The 19,077-nt window shown below is 43.3% G+C and overlaps 3 protein-coding genes across 5 annotated transcripts in view; 2 read left to right on the top strand and 1 right to left on the bottom strand.

The window, feature by feature from the left end:
- The window catches only part of Pcgf6 (polycomb group ring finger 6), a 43,213-nt gene extending 36,944 nt beyond the window's left edge, over nt 1–6,269 (top strand). The window contains exons 10-11 of one of the 3 annotated variants that reach the window (XR_007108833.1): nt 24–91; nt 6,246–6,269. The gene's annotated coding sequence lies outside the window, so the exon portion shown is untranslated. Of the gene's footprint in view, nt 1–23; nt 96–6,245 lie in introns of those variants that run through there. The other 2 variants (XR_007108831.1, XM_047553873.1) reach the window with 2 other exon arrangements.
- Nucleotides 611–13,313, bottom strand: Ina (internexin neuronal intermediate filament protein alpha). Its single transcript, XM_047553868.1, has 3 exons — nt 12,159–13,313; nt 4,947–5,071; nt 611–2,583 (listed from the first exon to the last, which is right to left on the bottom strand). The coding sequence occupies exons 1-3, from the start codon at nt 13,221–13,223 to the stop codon at nt 2,274–2,276; spliced, it is 1,500 nt and encodes a 499-aa protein (XP_047409824.1). The 5' UTR covers nt 13,224–13,313; the 3' UTR covers nt 611–2,273.
- The window catches only part of LOC124985792 (ras-related protein Rab-8A-like), a 22,357-nt gene continuing 16,512 nt past the window's right edge, over nt 13,233–19,077 (top strand). Inside the window, 2 exon segments of the mRNA XM_047554398.1 lie at nt 13,233–13,373; nt 13,754–13,865. Of these exon segments, the coding sequence (XP_047410354.1) occupies nt 13,233–13,373; nt 13,754–13,865 (253 nt within the window).

The following is a 19,077-nucleotide window of genomic DNA, read 5'->3' as shown; positions in this document are numbered from 1 at the left end:
TGGGCACTTTCTTTTATGCACAGAGGTAACATCAGGAAGAAAAGCAAGCACTGTAGTCAGAAGACCAAGGACCACCTCTGCTACTTACTGTGTAAGATCAAACAAGGGTCTGAACCTTCCCATTCTGATGTTCTTCATTTGTAAAATGAATATGCACATACTACACCTAAAAAGTGTGTTTGTGGTTTAAATGAGATATTATGTTTATTGCCTAGGACTATGTCTGAATAAGCAAATGCTGAATAAATTTTAGCTGTTTCTAAAGTCTCAGGTTGTAGGGGATCTCATCTAATGAATCAGTCATCCTGAGGATCATTACTCTACTTTGCAGGTAGGCCTTCCCACCAGCTTTGGACTCACTTTGTTCTCTTGTCAATAACACTTGATATCTTCACTTCCCTTTCCCGCCCCTCTCTGCCTTATGATTTCAAACATTTTTCATGTTACCTATGGTTCCCATTTAAAAATTTATCAAATCTGTAAGACACTCTTAATGTCCTTCATAAATGAGTTCATGCTAATCAGTGACTCACTGAAAGGACACAAATTAGAGCCAGCCCGCCCCGAACCATGCTTCCCTCCGTGAAGTAGAAACCACGTAACACAAATGATGTTGGTGGGACTTGTGTGACTTTTAATTTATTTTACTAATGTCTTACAGCAAGGGTGAGGAGTAAAGATACGGACAGAGATAAGGGAAAGGAAGAAAAGTGTCTTTTGAGTTCCTTGAACTATTGAAGCATGTGCTAGAATAAGGAGGTTCAGTAAATGCATCATGTCCTCATCACCACAGAGCTCGTAATGGAGATGTGGGACATGGACAGGGGCAGCTGTAGCTCTGTGGAAGTAAGCGCTGACAGAGAATGAGTCCTGCATCAAACTTGGCACATGTGGCAGGCAGGGCAACGCGGATGAGGAACTGACCCTCCACACTACACCCTAGGAAGTGAGGAGTGGTGTGTGCACCCCTCTAGGGTCTGAGTGTCTCTGCAGGGACGGGACACCTGCCAACCACGCAGCAGTGGGGAAACTGTTGGGGAACACTGAGAACAATTTCTTTTTTATGTTTGCTGGTGATGCTGATTGACCAGAAGTGGGTTGTTATTGTTTTCAAACTTTTGGGCAATAGCATTATGTCCTGGTGATAAAATATCCTCTACTTAGCATTCTTAAAAGGCAAGGGAGAGTGAAAGCAAGACCTCTTTAGGACCTACACTACTGAGAAGGGGACTATGTGGATTTTAAGGGTAAGGGCACAAAAAAGCTAATTCTATACCACACAGGGTCTGACACAGATGAGACCTTGGCTTTTTTCATTCTTAGAAATACCCACCTCTTCTAACATCCTACTACATCTAAGGTCAGCTTAATCACAGCTTGGGAAAACTATTACTGTACTTCTAAAGTTAAGGTGAAAGCTACATTCTTAATAAAGTGTTCCCCCCCTAATTAAATGGATTTGAATAAGTTGAAAGTCTAACATCTAGGGATTATTTTCATTATTTTGCTTGTTGGGGGAAACCCTTATAATTCATCACTGCCATTTTTTTTTAAACTACATAAAGGACATGAAATGGGCAGGGGTAAGTCATTACACAAATCACAGAAATGGCTGACATGCATCTAATTTTATCCATTGAGCAAAGAGACCTAAAGGGGATAAGTTCTTTTGAGAAAAACCTAAATGTGTTTAAAAGGGAAGTATACTACACTAGACCCTTTTTTTTTTTTCCTGGATGGAAGAAAAGGATATGTGGAACTGAAGGGAGTAGGGAAGAAAGTATCCATTAAACACCTATCATTTGTGACTCAGTTCTATCAGAGTAGAATTGGGTGTGGACCATTGGTTTATCTTTGGCAGTGATCTTATGTTTTAGGTACCTAGAGTAAGATTATATAGCTGGGTACTGGCTGCGTACAGTGAGTATATATGGGGTTTGTTTTCAGCTCACAGCAAATGATGATGATCACAGATTTAGCACCTTAGTTTGTACTTCCTCTGCACCTGAATCATCTATCGCTGTGAAGCCTGAGCTTTAAGTGAGAAAGCTGTATTCTTAGATAACTCCTCTGTGATTGTTCCAGGACTGCAGTTTACTCCAATCTAAGGGCTAGTTTTCCTATTAGAGAAAAGTATTCAACACTAAATAGGAGACTGAAGCCTTGAAGGCATTATGTAGTGGTGAAAGGTGTTATGGTTCAGGAATAGGCTGTTTTAACAAGTCAAATACATATTATTCCCTCTAAGCATTAACTTTTTTTAAGCAACAGAATTATATATTTTGGCTTGAAATGGTACTTTCTTCTATATTTGACTTCTCTGTTTTCTTAGTAGATATTACTGTTTCCTCCAATATTTCTTCAAAACTTTCCCCTATCTGGGATGTTTTCTTAGAGGCAACCTTAGAAGCCTCCTCCTCTTCTTCCTCTTTTTTAAGTGACAGCCCAGTGGATGAAACTTTGGAGGTTGTAGAACTGAGAATTCTAGGAGGAAGCAGATAACTTGGATTGGGAAGTGGATTCAGCCCTGAAACACTTAATCCACTGGAGCTAAATCGTGTCTCTTCACCTTCCAGTAGTTTCCTGTAAATCCAAGAGAAAAACATTCAGAAATCAACTTGTAATTTTGTTTTTTAAGAACTTAAATTTCGGGGCTGGGGAGATACCTCAGTTGGTAGAGTGCTTGCCTTGTAAGCACAAGGCCCTGGGTTCGATCCCCAGCACCCAAAAAAAAAAAAAAAAAAAAAAAAAAAAGAACTTAAATTTCTAGTTCCTATTCACTTTAGAGAGACTTCAAAGGACACTGCAATTTCTTCATGAGATTGAGACCAATAAAATCACATTACAAAGCTCAAAGAACTGGAGATTAGCAAGCATTTGTATATACACGTACATATATACACGAACATCTTTAGCACCAGCTGTTTTTAAAACATAGTCAAAAGGAAACCTATCAGCTGGGCACAGTGGTGCACACCTGTAATCCCAGCAGCTTGGGAGGCTGAAGCAGGAGGATTACGAGTTCAAAGCCAGCCTCAGCAACTCAGCAAGGCCCTAAGCAACTCAGCAAGACCCTATCTCTAAATAAAATATAAAAAAGGGCTGGGGATGTGGCTCAATGGTTAAGTGCCCCTGGGTTCAATCTCAGGTACAAAAAACAAAAAACAAACAAACAAAAAAGAAACCTATCCTACTCATAAAACTGAAGGAAAACTCACAGCCCCCCTTGGCCAATTTACATGCCATTTTTTAGCAATTAGAGTCTATAAAACTTTAGGAAGAAGTAATTTTACTAATTTAACACTTATTTAACTGCAATAGATAAGGAATTGAGAAGTCCACAAAGAAGGGAGGAACTACCTAATTCAGCCTGAACTTGAGATCTGTACTTTCTTAATTCATAAAGGTACAGAGTGAAAGTCCCAGGTATGTAGGGGGCATGAGGCAGAAAGGATTGCTTTAGCCCAGGAATTCAAGGCCAGCCTCAGGAACACAGTGAGACCCCCATATCAAAACCAAAGATACAAACAAACAAAAGTACAAAGGGAATGAGATCAGCAGTAATAACAGAAGCTGGTGAATGACACTATTTAAACACCAGAATTTTTTCACCTTGGCCTGAAGAGCACCATTAAAGAGAGGTTCCTCCAGCTGTGCACACCTGTAATCCCAGTGGCTCAGGAGGCTGAGGCAGGAGGATCACAAATTCAAAGCCAGCCTCAGCAACTTAGTGAGGCCCTAAGCAACTTAGCAAGACCTTGTCTCAAAATTGAAAATAAAAGGGCTGGGGATATGGCTTAGTGGTAAAGTGCCTCTGGATTCAATCCCCAGTATTAAAAAAAAAAAGAGAGAGAGAAAGAAAGAAAGGGAGAGATCCTAATAACTTGCTTCCCTGAAAACCAGAAACACAGTATACTATCAAATATTCTTGGAGCTTTATTTTGAAGTAGAATATAAGTGTAAGAAAAATGTCCAGACAGATCTGAGGTCAACTCTGAGCTGTGCCATTTACCAAAGCTATGGCTTTGAGCAAGTCACACAGTATATGGTTGCCTTGATACCTAGGAAAATTTTATGAAGTATCAATAAAGTGCCAGGCACAGAAGTCATTCCAGGGCTGGGGAGATAGCTCAGCTGGTAGAGTGCTTGCCTCGCAAGCACAAGGCCCTGAGTTCGATCCCCAGTACCGCAAAAAAAAAAAAAAAAAAAAAATCATTCCAAAAATAGCACTTGTAATTACTTTTTTTTTTGGCTGTTCTAGGGATTAACCCAGGGCCTTCTACATGTTAGATGAATTCTGTACCACTGAGCATATTCTCAGCACACTTCAAACTTGGGATCTTTAATACCTCAGCCTCCCAGGTAACTGGGATTACAGGTATAATCTCATCATGCCTGCTACCATGCCTGGTTTATAATTACCTTTTTTTTTTTTTTTTTTTTTTTTAAGATAAATTGAACATTTACCTTGAACCTTACCTTGAATAAGAATACAGGGGGAAATGTCACTTTTTAGGATTTTCTGTGTTTAAACTCTATTTTAAAATTTAGAGTCTGATGAATTTTTATTTCAATTTTCATGTGACTCCATTATCCCCTTAAACCTTTGGCAGAGGTATGAAAAATACTCTAAGACTAGTAAGGTGGGCTGGGGAGACAGCTCAGTTGGTAGAGTGCTTGCCTTGCAAGCACAAGGCCCTGGGTTCGATCCCCAGTGCTGCAAAAAAAAAAAAAAAAAAAAAAAAAAAAAAAGACTAGTAAGGTAAAGCTGGGATATATATTCAGATAGAGGGATGGAGAGGTTAGCTTGCCTGGAAAAGGCCAGTGATGTCCCTTCTCATCCTCCTCCACTGATCAGAAACCAAAGAGACTAGAACCACTTATTTGAGTAGACCTGCCCCAGGTAAACATGCACTTTGCTTGGGTGAGCATGCCCTATGAAGTACCTGTAAGCTGCTATCTCAATGTCAAGGGCCATTTTGACATTGAGCAAGTCCTGATATTCCCGAAGGTGGCGTGCCATCTCACTCTTGGTGTTCCTCAGATCATTCTCCAGCTGTCCAATGCTATCCTGAAAAGTGATATATCCAAAATATTTAGGCCACAGTTATTGAAATTCATTGAAATTTCCCTTAAGGGAAAGGATTCTCAACCCTTACTACACATTAAAACCACCTATGAAAACTATAAAATACTCACATACAGGTGTGTCTCCCAGCTCAGATTCTGACTCATTTATTCTGGGGTGGGACTTAAGCATTTGCATTTTTTCATAGGGACCTCTAAGAGATTCAGATGCATGTTGACGTTTGGGAACGTCTACCCTGGAACACGTGGTTTTCAGGGGACACTGAGATTATTATTATTATTATTATTTTTATATTTATCATTCCTCCCTTGCCTGTTGTATTGTTGCTGAGTAACTCCATTATTAATGTCCTTTCCGAAACTTGAAGTATCAGGTTAGGAGCTTAGATTCAGGACATTCCAACTGTGGAAAGTACAGCAAAAACAGCAAGTCTTCCCTGCTACTATTTCATGCCTTTGCTTGTCTTGATGGTTTCCTGGAAGTCTGCTACTTAATGACTATTGAAAACTCCTTAACATGATCTATAGTCTTCCTTTTGCTCAATCTGTTTCAGGCACCCTGGTCTTTCTTTTGTTCCTTTAAGTTACCAAGTTCATTGCTGTTTCCGGTCCTTTAAATCTGCTATTTCTTTGGCCTGGAGAGCCCTATGTTCGGTCTTTATCAATATTCCTGTCATGCAAGATTCAGCTCAAACGTTATCTCCTCAGTTTTTCCTTTGCATTCAATTTAAGTACCCTCCCTGTACCAATCCAGCACATTTTCTGACCTCCAGACAGGGGAGCTCCTAGCGCATGCAGAAACTATGGGCAAATTACAAAATGGTACCTCAAAGGAAGCACGGATTAGAAAAAACTTGAAAGTGACATCTTGCCCTTCACTCATCTTATAGAAAATTATCTTGTTTATATACTACTTTATTTTGTGTCGTTTTCTTCTACAATATGGTTTTCCAATCTTGGTACAGTTGATATTTTAGGATGAATAATTCTTTGTTGGTGGTAGGGCGGTTGCCCTGTGACTAGTAGTAAGTTTACCAACCTTCCTGATTCTATCTACTAGAAGCCAGAGAGAGGCACACACTCTCCATGCCAGTTGTGACAACCAAAAATGTAATTGATATGGTGACCGGGGTCCTTTCTGTCTTGTTCACCCCTAGGAGCCCAGATCCTAGGATAATATACAATGTAGATGCTCCATGAGTGATAGATGAATGAATGAATGATGCTATGTAAGTACTTCTTTTTCTTAAGACCTGAAAAGATATGATCAAATAGTCCATTAATTCAGCTCCAACTCTGTAGACATGAGGAGCATAGTGATTCAGAGTTATTTTTATGAAGTAGGGATGCAGATGAACAAGTCAGAAACCTCAAGAAAGCCAGTATTGAAGTGGATGATGAAGCAATGATGAAAGGCAGGGCTGATCCATCAGGGGGTGCAAACTTCCAAACCAAGAAAATTTGCAAAAATTCACACCACCCACCTGTTCTATAAATATTGACAGGAATACTGCAAAAGAGAAACTCAGTTGACTGATGGGTACAGAACAAAGAATGATAGATAAGCAGTGGGGGAAATTCAGATGATACTGGACAATGATACAAATATTCCAGTGTGTTAACAGTGCACACCTATAATCCCAGCAGCATGGGAGGCTGAGGCAGGAGGATCTCCAGTTCAAAGCCCGTCTCAGCAACCTAGTGAGACTCTGTCTCTAAATAAAGTATAAAAAAGGACTGGGGATATGGCTCAGTGGTTGAGTATCCCCCGTACCAAAAAAAAAAAAAAAAAAAAAAAAAAAGAGAGATCATGAGGGCTTGAAAGAATTTTTACCAGAAAATTTTACTTGATGGTTGTTTTTTGTGGGGGAGGTGGGTACCGGGGATTGAACTCAGGGGCACTTGACCACTTAACCACATCCCCAATCCTATTTTGTATTTTCTTTAGAGACAGGGTCTCACTGAGTTGCTGAGTCTGGCTTTGAACTCGTGATTCTCCTGCATTAGCCTCCCGAGCTTGCTGGGATTACAGGCATGTGCCACCACGTCCAGCTTGATGGTTGTCATCTGAGGTTAAGCCAATCTCCAGGCAAGTGTGCTAGTGATGCATTATGGGTAAGAGAATCACTATTACTATGGCAATGCAGAAAGACACAGTGAGAAAGGAGAAAAGAGGGGAAAATATCATTATTATGCAAAGGAGCAGGAGAAATGCATTATGAGGAAGACAGGAAGATATCAGTGGTATCTTTGGCCTATATTTTTCTCCTGGCACTAACATTCAATGTTAGTTTTCTATGTTTTAGTTTCTTCTAACCTTCCATTTCTGCATTTGGCAAATCAAATTTTTTTTAAAAAAGGGAAAATTACAGTGTTTACTCTTTTCCAAGGTATTCCAAGAGTCTCAAGATTCAAGTTTAATCTATCTTACATTAATACATGATGAGTCTATTACTTGTTAAGTTAGAAAACAGTCATTAGAATAGCATGACACATAAGAAATAGTCAATGTTAGCGATTTTTATTTTTGTTAATAACATATCATATGACTCTACCTTTTTGATGATATGAACAAATTATCATGATCTGTCCCTACAACCCCTTAGGTAATTAAGAAATGAATATAATAGTACACAATATTAATGTATAATAAAACTTAATTTTGGATAATGGTTAAAGCATCAGGTTTTAAAAAAAATAACAATTTTCAACAAAAACCTTTCTAAACTGGCCTATACCACTCACAAACAAGGTATTAAAAAAATGCAACCTTTCTTGGCAATTAAGCATCCATGAAAACAATAATTTTTTTATAATTCTGTAATGTCTTTTATCGCTTACGTATCTCAGGCTATTTCTACCCTAAACAACCCCAAAGAGTGGCATTTGAACTCAGGTTGCAGCTTATTGGTTTTCTTTGTCCTGAAAGACACCCAGATCTGCTGCTACTCATTCTTGACAACGCCTGACACCAGTGGTCGTCCTTCTCTATCCTGTTGCAGGCTTGAAACCCAAAAACAGAAGCATTTTAGAATCACATAAAGAATGATTAGGCTGGGGGTACCAAAGAGGTCAGTTTCCTAAAATGTAATTTGGAGATGCTATTTTGTCTCATCAGCAGGTTCATTAGGTCCTTTAAAAAAAAAAAAATACTTTTGTTAAACAGCTGTACTTTCTGAATGAGAGACTGTTGGGGAGCTAAGTTCTAGATGGATGATATTTCTTCAACTTTTATGTCAGACATTTCACATGTCTACCTTGTGGATCAGAATGGACGAAAAGCACAACTTGGCTTCTTCCTGAAGGGCTAACTGCTGACCATTGATGGCTCATCAACATGTAGGCCCCTTTGTTTGCACTCCCCTCCCCACACCAGTCTGTGTCTTGCATTGCCCTTCAAAAGCCCTGCCAAGATGGCCTCCAGCTCAAAAGCTGAGCAGAGCGCTGCAGTCTGCCCCCTCCCCCAACCACGCAGCTGCTGCTGGCTTAGCCCAAGGGAACCAGAGGCACTCCCTGTTCCAGCTGGGGTCTCTTCCTGGAGTAGCTAAGACAACTGCAGAGCATCTGGCCCATGACTGGAAGGATGCAGGCTGGAGGAAGATAAAGAATGAGCCACACTAGCATCTGCAGTGAAGAAGACAGACAGTGCAGTGGATTTCATCACTCTTGGGGGGCCCCTCAGCCAGGCGAGTAGTAGTTAGTGCAGCACAGCCTGACTGAAAGGGGTCATGCAGAATTATTGTTCTGCATAATCAATTTAGGTGGGAAGAGAGGATTTTTAAATGTGGTCCACCCATGATGTACTGTCATTCCTTATTCTCATTCTTATCTTTGCTTCATCCACGTCTTTTCCTTTTTCTTTCTTTCATCTACCACATTTTAAAATTTTGTATTATAAATATCTCTTTAAGTTAATTTACTGGAATATGTGGTTTTGGTCTATGCACTCCAAAATCAGTCTGAGGACCAACAGGATGCAGCCCTTTTGTTGAAAACATTTATTTCTGGGCCCACTTGGAAACCACTGACTCCATATGTTTGGGAGTGGGCCCGAGGATCTTTCTAAATGGCTTTCTGTGTTAGACAATAGTAGGGTCATCCAGACATGGTGTGCAAGAAACAAGAACAACAGAAACTGCAGTTTTTTTTTAAGTTCCTACTTGACCTTGGTGAGTCACTAGGTTTAGGAACCACTGGTTTAAATTTATTTCTGTAAAGGAGATGTCATGGTGGTCCAGATAACAGTAACAGAGTGGAACAGCTTTTTTTTTTTTTTTTTTTTTTTTTTTAGAAAAGACCAAATATAGTTTTTTTTTCCCCCTTGAATTCCAATTTCAGAAATAGATCTATCAAACTATAGATTTATATGCAGTCACTGTCACCTCCATCTCCCAGGGGTCAGACCCTTCCTGCTATTTAATTAGGCTACACTCCAATCTCATATTGGAGGGAAGGCAGACTTGGCTCTTCTCCCTGGAGAACATTAACCAGCAGTGATCCTGATTGTTCAGCAAGGTCTTTCAAGGAAAGCTTTGGCTTTCTAAGACTGCCCACAGTTCAGGTCTGGGACCCTGAGTACCCTCTAGGAGTATCTTTATACCTCTTTAGCACAACTAGAACTTTAATGGTAGTGAAGCAACTATGCAGGGATCAAAATCACTCTGTCAGAAATGGAAAAGTCTTCAACTTTCCATGCAGAGGGTTGCTGCATTTGGCTTTTGAAGACAATGGCCCTAGCTCTTCTTAATCTCTTCTGCCTGATTCAGACTCTCATCCGCTATTGTGTACTTACTTTGTCACCTTGAATCATTCTTTACCCTTTCAAAAGTGTAAGTTTTCTCTCCTCAAACAGACTATCAGTTCTTTGGGGCAAGGAAAGCTTGACTTTAATGGGGCCTTCCTGTGTCCCTGAGAGGGTTACCAAGCTTGCAAAGGAAAATGGGACTACTACCAATCTCTGCAGCAGAAGAGAACAGCTCCTCAATTACTGCAGTGAAAGGGGGTGGGGTGGGGTGAGAGGACAAGAAAACAATGGCTGGATCTCACTATGGAGAGGGAGGCTTTTCACCTTGAGTCAGTACTAAGATTTCAGAGAGAACAGCCAGAAGCTTTAGGATTTTGGATATGCAGGTTAAACTGTGAGCCCCACCCCAGTCTTAAGTCCCAACGGGTAGGAAATAGCTCTCTGTGGTCTGAACTCCTCTTCCACACCTATGGGTGGGTCCACTGAGGCTCTGAAGACTACAGCTGACGAGGACAGCCCTGCAGAGCTGCAGATGTGCAATTTCTGTTGTTTTTTGTTTTTTTGCACACCATGTCTGGATGACCCTACTATTGTCTAACATGGAAAGAGCAAATAAGCCAGACAACACTAGTACTTCCTCCTTGAATGTAGGAGATAAAACAAGCAAACAGAGTACATGGCAAAGCCCAATTCAGCCGACAGTTCTGGGTAAGTTAGCCTTTTTGTAGAAATACATGGTTTAACCTTTGAGGCTTCTGGAAGAAATCATGAAGTCTTAATCACGTTTGATTAATTCATAATTCAGATCATGGAGGGGTACATAGTGAAAAGTTCAAGTTGCAGGTTTTGAAACAAAATTTAAGTATTTATTTGAATAATACTATAATACAAAGCTAACCAAACAGTCCAGGCTGGCTTTCTTCCTTTATCAAAGGGAGTCCTTTGTAATGAATATCAAATACCTGTATATCGATAATACTTTAACTCCTTACTAAAAATAGTACTTTTAGGATTTCATGCTTTTTCTCAGTTCTACTGTATTAATGTTCCCAAATCCTATTAATCTCATCAAATGTAAGGTATTCTAGCTAGATTTATTTCAAGTTTCTGAATTGTTAACATTCTATTCCAAGAACTCTTTATTGTACCTTGAAACTGAACCACACTATTTTGTTCTTTTCAACATTTTTCATTCACCCTGCATACCACCTATGCCCTTTGTAGCCATAAACCCAGAATATCCTATGTAGTAAAAACTGAAAATGCAGTGGTCTTTGTTGGGAGGAAAGAGCCAATCAATACCTTCACAAGCGCTTATAGGGCAGGGAAAGATGGGGGGAAAATGTCGCCTATAACAAAGAAACCATCTCTGTGATTCAGATGCGAAAATGTTAAGATAATGAGAATTTTCAAGTGGGACCTCGGCAGCTGCTGAGCAGATTTTTTTTTTTTTTTTTTTTTTTTTGAAGTGCCTAGCCATCCATGAGAGTGAAAATTGATGGGGTCCACGAGGTGACATTTGATTGCAGGTAACCAAGACTAATGTGTTGGTATTGCAAAAGAAAAAAGTCAAAGCAGTTAATTGCCTAGAGATTCATAACTGGGACACAGGGTAGGAGAGACATCGCTTTTGAGATAGGAGGAACACGAATCAGCACCACGGACAGCGCCCTAGCCATTTTTCGTCTCCCAACTAGTGGAGGGAGAGCTTTCTTTAAGTAGGAAATGTCGCCAGTAGGTCGACTCGGAAACCGTGGGGCGGGGCTGTGGGGGAAGGGTACAGCGGGGTGGTTGTTATTAGCTCAGTCACAATCCAGTTCCTCGGTCTCCAATCTGTACTCCTTTGAGGGCAAAAGTCATGAAAATGGAATGGAGCCCTTCCCATTTGCCAACACTGTCTGAAGCGCACAAAAAGAATTAATCGAAGAATTAAACAAACAATAAAGGAAACTGAGACACAGTGGGGCCCATGGGGAAACTATGACCTGGCTCACTCCTACTTTGGGTGGGGGACTGTTTTCCAGGTTGCCAGTGTGTATGTCTACAAACCGACAGAGAGGCATAGATTTTTCGAACTCCAAAGAAGTTTAAGCGCTTCTTTGTTAGGACGGGCCTGGACAGGAACATAATTAAGGGGCAGGGAAGAGAGCTTCCGGGTACCTAACAGTTCACAGTGGAGTTTTTTGTTTGGCAACGCCTCCCATAGAGGCTCTTCTCTCGTCTTTCTTATGCTCCCTTGTTTCCTATGGCCCCCATTTTACAGGAAGTGCAGGTATGCACGGGAGAGGACAGGTTGTCCTTCCCTCTGCAGCGCTCCAGCCCTTACCTGGTAGCCAGCTACCTCCGCACTGTGCCGCTCCTCCAGCTCCAGGATCTGCCTCTCCAAGGATTCATTGGCCCCGCGCAGGCCCTCGATCTCGATGGTGCGTGCCTGTAACTGGCGCCGGTACTCGTGGATCTCCTCGCGGCTGGCTCGGATGGCCTCGGTGCTGCGCGCCGCCTGCTCATTCAGGTTGGCAAACTTGGACTTGTACCACTCCTCGGCTGACTGCAGATTCTTAGCGGCCAAGGACTCATACTGGGCGCGGATCTCCCTCAGCGCTGAACTCAGGTCTGGTTTGGCCACAGTCACGTCCACCTCAGCCGCGGCCTGCGACGATGCCTGCAGCGTGGCCAGCAGTTCAGCTACCTCTTCGTCGTGCACCTGGCGCACGAAGGCCAGCTCGTCCAGCAGCGACTCTACCTTCTTCTCCAGGTCCAGGCGGGCCAGAGTGGCACCGTCCACGTCGCGCTGCTGTGCCTTCAGGGCGCGCTCGGCGCCTTCGCGCCCGCGGCTCTCCTCTTCGCAGCGCGCCCTCAGTCGCTGCACTTCTTCGGCCAGGCCGTCGCGCTCCAGCAGGGCCTGAGCGCGCGCGGAGCTTGCCTCCTCCAGCTGCGCGCGCAGGTCGCGCAGCTCGCGCTGGAAGAGCTCTCCGACGCGCGACGGCTCGGCGTGGCGTTGCCGCAGCGCAGCCAATTCGGCCTCCAGTGCTCGGTTCTGTGTCTCCAGCTGGTGCACCTTCTCGATGAACACCGCGAAGCGGTCGTTGAGGCCCTGCAGCTGCTCCTTCTCGTTGGTGCGGATGATCTTGTACTCGTTGGTGCGTGCCGCCGCCTGGCTCAGGTCCAACCCGTCGGAACCCGGCAGCCGGCGATAGGCCAGGCCCAAGCCAAGCGACGAGGCCGAGGAGCAGGCGGCTGAGGAGGCCACATTGCAGCGGGACAGTGATTGCGAGCGGAAGCTGCCCGCGCCGCCAGTCCCGGAGAGACGCCCAGACAGGCGAGAGCTGTCCCCGAACACTTTGCGGTAGGAAGAGGCGGAGCACAGGTAGTGCTCCGAACCGAAGCTCATGGTGCCGGGATGAGGGCCGATAGAGCGGCTGGAGCTGGAGCTACTGAGGACGCGAGAGGTGCGGCAGGCTGGGCGCGGTGGGGCGGTGCGCACCGGGTTTTAAGGCGCGGGGGCTGGGACGGCGCGTTGGGGGCGGAGCTCCTGCTTCGGGTCTGGCAGGGAGAGGGAAGGGGGGCATGCAGGAGTGGGGGCGGGGACGCGCAGTGACTACCGCAGCTGCGCGCGCGAGCAACCTGGGGCGCCCAGACTGGGCCATCTGCGTAGGAGCCGCCCTATGATTTCCGCGCCTCTCCAGGAGAATCGACTGCTTTGGAAATGACTGGAGCCAAGAGTGCCTAAAGGACCCGGGTTTCCCAGCCGGAAACCACACAGCACCTCCAAACCCAGTCCTCCCTCCCTCCTTTAACCCACTGGGAGAGTAGGTTTTCTGAGAAGTGTTCCCTATACCTATCCCCACCTCTGAATTCCCGAGAAGTCCTTTTTTCCAGTAAGAGTGGGGGCCCCCAGGACGAGTCCTTATTCACTCTCAGGCGTCTTGGGGCTCCCAGGGAGAAAAGGAGGCCTACTGTCAGAAAGCATCCCTCCAGCTCTTCAGCTCCCGGGGTGGGAGGATGCGGAAGAGAGAGGAGATCGATAAAGAACGTGAGTCCAAGTTTCAGAGAATGGAAAGAAGAGGAGGTAGAGCCGGAAAAGGGCCAGGCCTGGGAAAGAAGGAAGCACTGGGAATTACTGGGGTTCTTTGGTAGGGCTCTTAACACAGAACACAGATGTGGACCACCGTCTGAAGAGGGGACGGCAGACTTTTTTTTTAATCATTATATTTTAAAACATTTCAAAATTCCATATTTAAACAGGTTTTACCTAAAAAGAAATTGGATTAATCTGGACTTTCTAGTATTCTACCCCGTTCCTCTTTTGGAAATGGGAGGAGCTGGACTCGTCACTGTGGGTGGATGTGAGGCACCCTTGTCATTTGCATAAGTGTGTTCCATTCACCATGGTCCCCCCAACTCTCCGCTGAATCACACCCACCTCCTTAATTCATTACCTTAATTCATTACCTTAATTCATTACCTGAACCTGTAGGCATTTGAAATTCCAGTTTGGGTAAATTAGGTCCTCATCGGCTTTGGAAAGACATTTCCTGTGGAGATCTCTTTGGACAAGAGGTTCCTGCAGAATGATTAAATTTCCAGTTTGGGGAAGAGTGTTGGTGACTGAGCTGGCCTTCTTTGTCACACAGTAAGGGAACTCAAAGAATGGGACTTGGAAAGATGAAGGTTAGGTCATAAGTACTCTCCTTCAAGCTTTTAATTTTATCACAGACGGTGTGGATGTGGCTTTGGAGACACAAAGGGAAGAACTTTTCAGTTACATTTCAGAATGCCAGACTTAGGGCCTTTTTTGCTCTTGAAAGATTTTGTACTTAGAACTACAGGTAAATTGGGAGAGAGGGGAATATTACCTGGATAACCCACCAAAGGAAAGGGGAAAATGAATCTTATGGGACTTTGGAGACTATCTCTTGGTTTTGTTCTTGATGTAGGAGATCTTAAGGCCCTGATAACAACCTGTCCTTCTGTGTCCTCATCACTCAATGAAGACCTGAACAAAAGAGACTCAATTCCGAGGACTTTGGGTTCAGAAAGACTTGGGGGGTGGGGTGAAGTATGGAAGAGTGATAACATTACTGAATTTTTACTGCCTGCCAGCCATTGTGCCAGCAGTTGTGCTTTGTTTTGCCTTTTTCTGGCCACTCTTCAAGGTGGCTGTCACCCCTGTTTACAGTTAAGACACACCGAGGCTCAGGTACAGCACTCAGCCCAAGGCCACCAGCAAAGACAAACATGCTTTTGCATTCTTTCCTCACCACATAATTCTTAGTGCAAGGAGAATCTTTTTTTTTTTTTTTTTTTTTTGGTGGTGGTGGTGCTCTGGATTGAACCCAGGGCCTTGTGCATGCGAGACAGGTGAACCCAGGGCCTTGTGCATGAGAGACAGGCACTCTACCAACTGCACTATATCCCCAGCCCCCCAGCCCTATTTTGTATTTTATTTAGAGACTGGGTCTCACTGAGTTGCTTAGTGCCTTTCTTTTGCTGAAAATGGTTTTGAATTTACAATCCTCCTGCCTCAACCTTCTGAGCTGCTAGGATTATAGGTGTGCACCACTGAATCCAGCCAATGAGAATCTTAAAGACCCACTAAATTCTTTGTAACCAGAATAGGGCCAAGTGGGCTTCAGAGAGTTTTGGCCTATAACAAATTAACAAGCTGGTTTGTAATTGAAAGAACATTGAACTCAGAAGTGGTGGGTTTGAATTGTGACTTCTTTCCTTATTAAGTATGTAGAGCGGGGCTGGGGCTCTAGCTCAGTGGCAAAGTGCTTGACTAACATGTGTGAGGTACTGGGTTTGATCCTTAGCATCATGTAAGAATAAATAAGTAAAAAAAAAAAAAAAAAAGGCATTCTACAACTACAAAACAAGTTTTGAAAAAAAAAAAAGTTTGTAGTGATAACAACACCTGTCTCCCAGGGTCATGAAAGATTGAGCTGATAAACACGAACATATTTTGTAAGCTGTATCTTCTCTTCGTCTTCTTTCTAGTTAAAGGATACTTCCTCATGTTCACTGGCAACAGGATATGAGTTGGGTTTGGTGAGAGGATTACAAGAAACTATTCACTACACCTTGCACAGGCCTCCAGGTTGCCCCTTGGGAGACACATACAGCCAACCTTGAGTGTGCATTGCACTACCAGCCTGCACGAGTGTGGCAAAGTGGAAACAACACTGGGCTGTGGTTCCAATATCATTCCAACAGTGTTATTCAGGACTACTAAAAACTATGTCCTGGTTGGAATTCCACCTTTATTTCCCTTTCCTTTCTCTAATAAAAGCAGTAACTCTCCCTCCCCACAAGACAAAACATACACAGAGCAAAAGAAAGCAAAAGCAAAAGGCCTAAATAATCCAACCAAGTGGCGTTGGCCCTGGGAAGTCTAGAGTGGGCTGCATTTTCTTAACAGCTTACTTGAGCTTTCTCCGAGGGACATAAACCTCCCCTACCTTAGCATCTCGCCCCACAGACCCAGTTGTTTGACTTTAATAATTTAAGCACAAAGCTATCCTACGAAGGATTTTGGCTGAATCTCAATCCATAACTCATTCCAGCTGGCCAAGTTTCCTGAGGGAGTCCCCTGGCCATGCCAGGACGGTGTCTTCCCTTTCCTCTGGTGTCACACTCAGGCCTACAGACACATTGGTCAGTTGTCCCCAGATCTCCCTCATACCACATCCTCCACAGTCCCTCTGCAGCATTTGGCAGTGCTAATCTTTCTCCTTGGCTTCAAGGACTCAGTCCTCGGCCCTCTGCTTTTCTTTTCATGAACTCTGATTTTTACACATTAGCTTTCCAAGAGACAAGGAGACTTCTGGTGAAGTTGTTTCCCTGAAAGATGTAGTTTTGAATAATGATTATTCCTAGCCACGTGACCTTGAACACATTAGTATTATTGTATGAATTTTAGTCTATTAATCTGTGAAATTGTTATAAACTGTTCACCTATCCAGTGACTCGGAAGGCTGAGGCAGGAAGATTGCAGGTTCAAAGCCAGATTCAGCAACTTTACAAGGCTCTGAGCAACTTAGCAAGACCCTGTCTCAAAATAAAAAGTAAAAAGGGATGTGAATGTGGCTCAGTGGTTAAGTGCCCTTGGATTCAATCTCTGGTACCAACAAAACAAAACAAAACTACAGCAAAAAAACCTGTCCACTTGAGTGGTCTCCAAACCTGGCTGATCATTAGAATTACCTGAGAACTTAAACTCAGATTCTCAGGCCTTACACTACACCCACTCTGAAATATAGGTTTCAGAGCCTTTGACCTACTTCTCATGAGATTACTCTGAGGTTTTAATAAGATTATGTATCCAAAGTGGGTATCACAAGGCCTTCTGTGTGTATATTCAATAAGTGGTGGCCATCAGAAGCATCAACTTCTTTAACCCATTTATTTAGCAAATAGTTACTGAATGTTTACGTGTACTAGGGCATCTAACAAAAAGACTGACCTGTGCTGATGAGTCCTAAATCTCTAATTCCAAATTCCAAATCCAAACTCACCTATCTAACTGCCTTTTTGTATCTCCTCATGAATGCTTGGAGGTTACTGTATTTCTAAAAGTGAACTTAAGTAGGACACAGTGGCGTGTTTGTAGTCCTGGCTTACTGAAGAGGCTGAGGCAGAAGGACCACTTGAACCCAGGAGTTCAGGACCTGCCTGGGCAGCATGATAAGACCCTGTCTCTTAAAAACACACACACACAGGGCTGGGGAGATAGCTCAGTTGGTAAAGTGCTTGCCTTGCAAGCATGAGGCCCTGGGTTTGATCCCCAGCACCGCAAACACACACACATTTGTGTAAAAAGAAGTATATGAAAGTGAACTTGTGGTCTCCCTCGAGAATGTCCCTCCACTTCTTTGATTTTGTTTTTATGTCCCACCTTTGTTCCTCTGCTTGTGCAACTCTTTCCTCCTGGAATTTCCTCCCCTGTCCCACTTCGGCTGTTGAAATTCTTAAGGCTCCAATGCTGCCTCCTCCAGGTACACTTCCCTGGTATCACCAATGGAAAGTGACCATCCCACCCATGAACTGTCCTGCTCCTGCCCCCAGCCTTTGCATGTTACTCATCATGGTCCGCTGTCATTATTTATGTGCTTGTCTAAGCTGACCTGGGAGCTCCTAAGCACAACTCATCTTTACATCTAGTGCTCTCTCTCAGTATATGTCACAGCATTAAATACTTGGGAGGTGGAGAAAAAAATACTCTCCTAATAAAACCACTTGGAAAAGCCTTTGACCTAACCCCAAGAGTGAGATCCATGAAGGAAAAAACAAAAAATCAATAAACTTGACTTTATCCAAATTAAAATAATTTTCCATGTAAAAGGCTATGCTATGACATGACATACCTACTGGAGTGCTTAAAATACAAAATCCTAAGAACCCCAAGTACTCATAATGATTCAGAACAAGTCAATCATAATTTTTGTTCATTTGTTTGTTTGGCAGCCCTGGGGATTGAGCCTCAGCCTTGTACTTGGTAGGCAAGCACTCTACCACTGAGCTACATTCCCAGCCGTGGATCGTCTTACCTGTAGCTGGTAGGAACATAAAATGGTACAGTCACTCCAGAAAAACACTTTGGGTGCTTTCTTGGCATGGACAAGGCCCTAGGTTTAATCCCCAGTGCTGCAAACAAATGAAAACAACAACAACAAAAAATACTTTGACAGTTTCTTACAAAGTTAATATGTATTTATCACATGACCCAGAAGTCTTACTCCTGAATATTTAGCCTAGAAAAATAAACCTGTGTTACACAAAAATTTGTTCACAAGCCAGTCATGGGCTGGGGAGATAGCTCAGTTGGCAGAGTGCTTGCCTCACAAGCACAAGGCCCTGGGTTCAATCCCCAGCACTGCAAAAAAAAAAAGCCAGTCATGGTGGCACATGCCTGTACTCCCGCCAAGTTCAAGGTCAGTCTGGACAATTTAGCCAAACTCTGCTCAAAATAAAAAGGGGTGGAAATATAACTCAGTGATAGAATGCTGCCTGGGTTTGATCCCTAACACTGAAGAAAACAATGTGTTTGTGAATTTCATCGCAGCTTTCTTTATAATAGACAGGAAACAACCCAGATGTCCTTCAGCAGGTGAATGGGTAAACAAGCCATGATATAGCCATACCATGAAATATTATTCAGCATTGAAAAGAATAAACTACATGCAGCTGGGTGCAATTGCAAATGCCTGTAATCCCAACAACTCGAGAAACAGTCAGGAGGATTG

This window comes from Sciurus carolinensis, chromosome 5, assembly GCF_902686445.1.
Source record: "Sciurus carolinensis chromosome 5, mSciCar1.2, whole genome shotgun sequence".
Classification (NCBI taxonomy): Eukaryota; Metazoa; Chordata; class Mammalia; order Rodentia; family Sciuridae; genus Sciurus; species Sciurus carolinensis.
The sequence above is the reverse complement of the archived record's forward strand: the minus strand, read 5'-3'. Positions and strand labels throughout refer to the sequence as shown.

Coding starts and splice junctions, on each gene's coding strand:
- Ina (XM_047553868.1), bottom strand. CDS start 13,223: ATGAGCTTCGGTTCGGAGCACTACCTGTGCTCCGCCTCTTCCTACCGC. Junction 5,072..12,158: donor CGGAGGTAGCTGGCTACCAG/GTAAGGGCTGGA, acceptor ATCACTTTTCAG/GATAGCATTGGACAGCTGGA. Junction 2,584..4,946: donor ATTGAGATAGCAGCTTACAG/GTACTTCATAGG, acceptor TTGGATTTACAG/GAAACTACTGGAAGGTGAAG.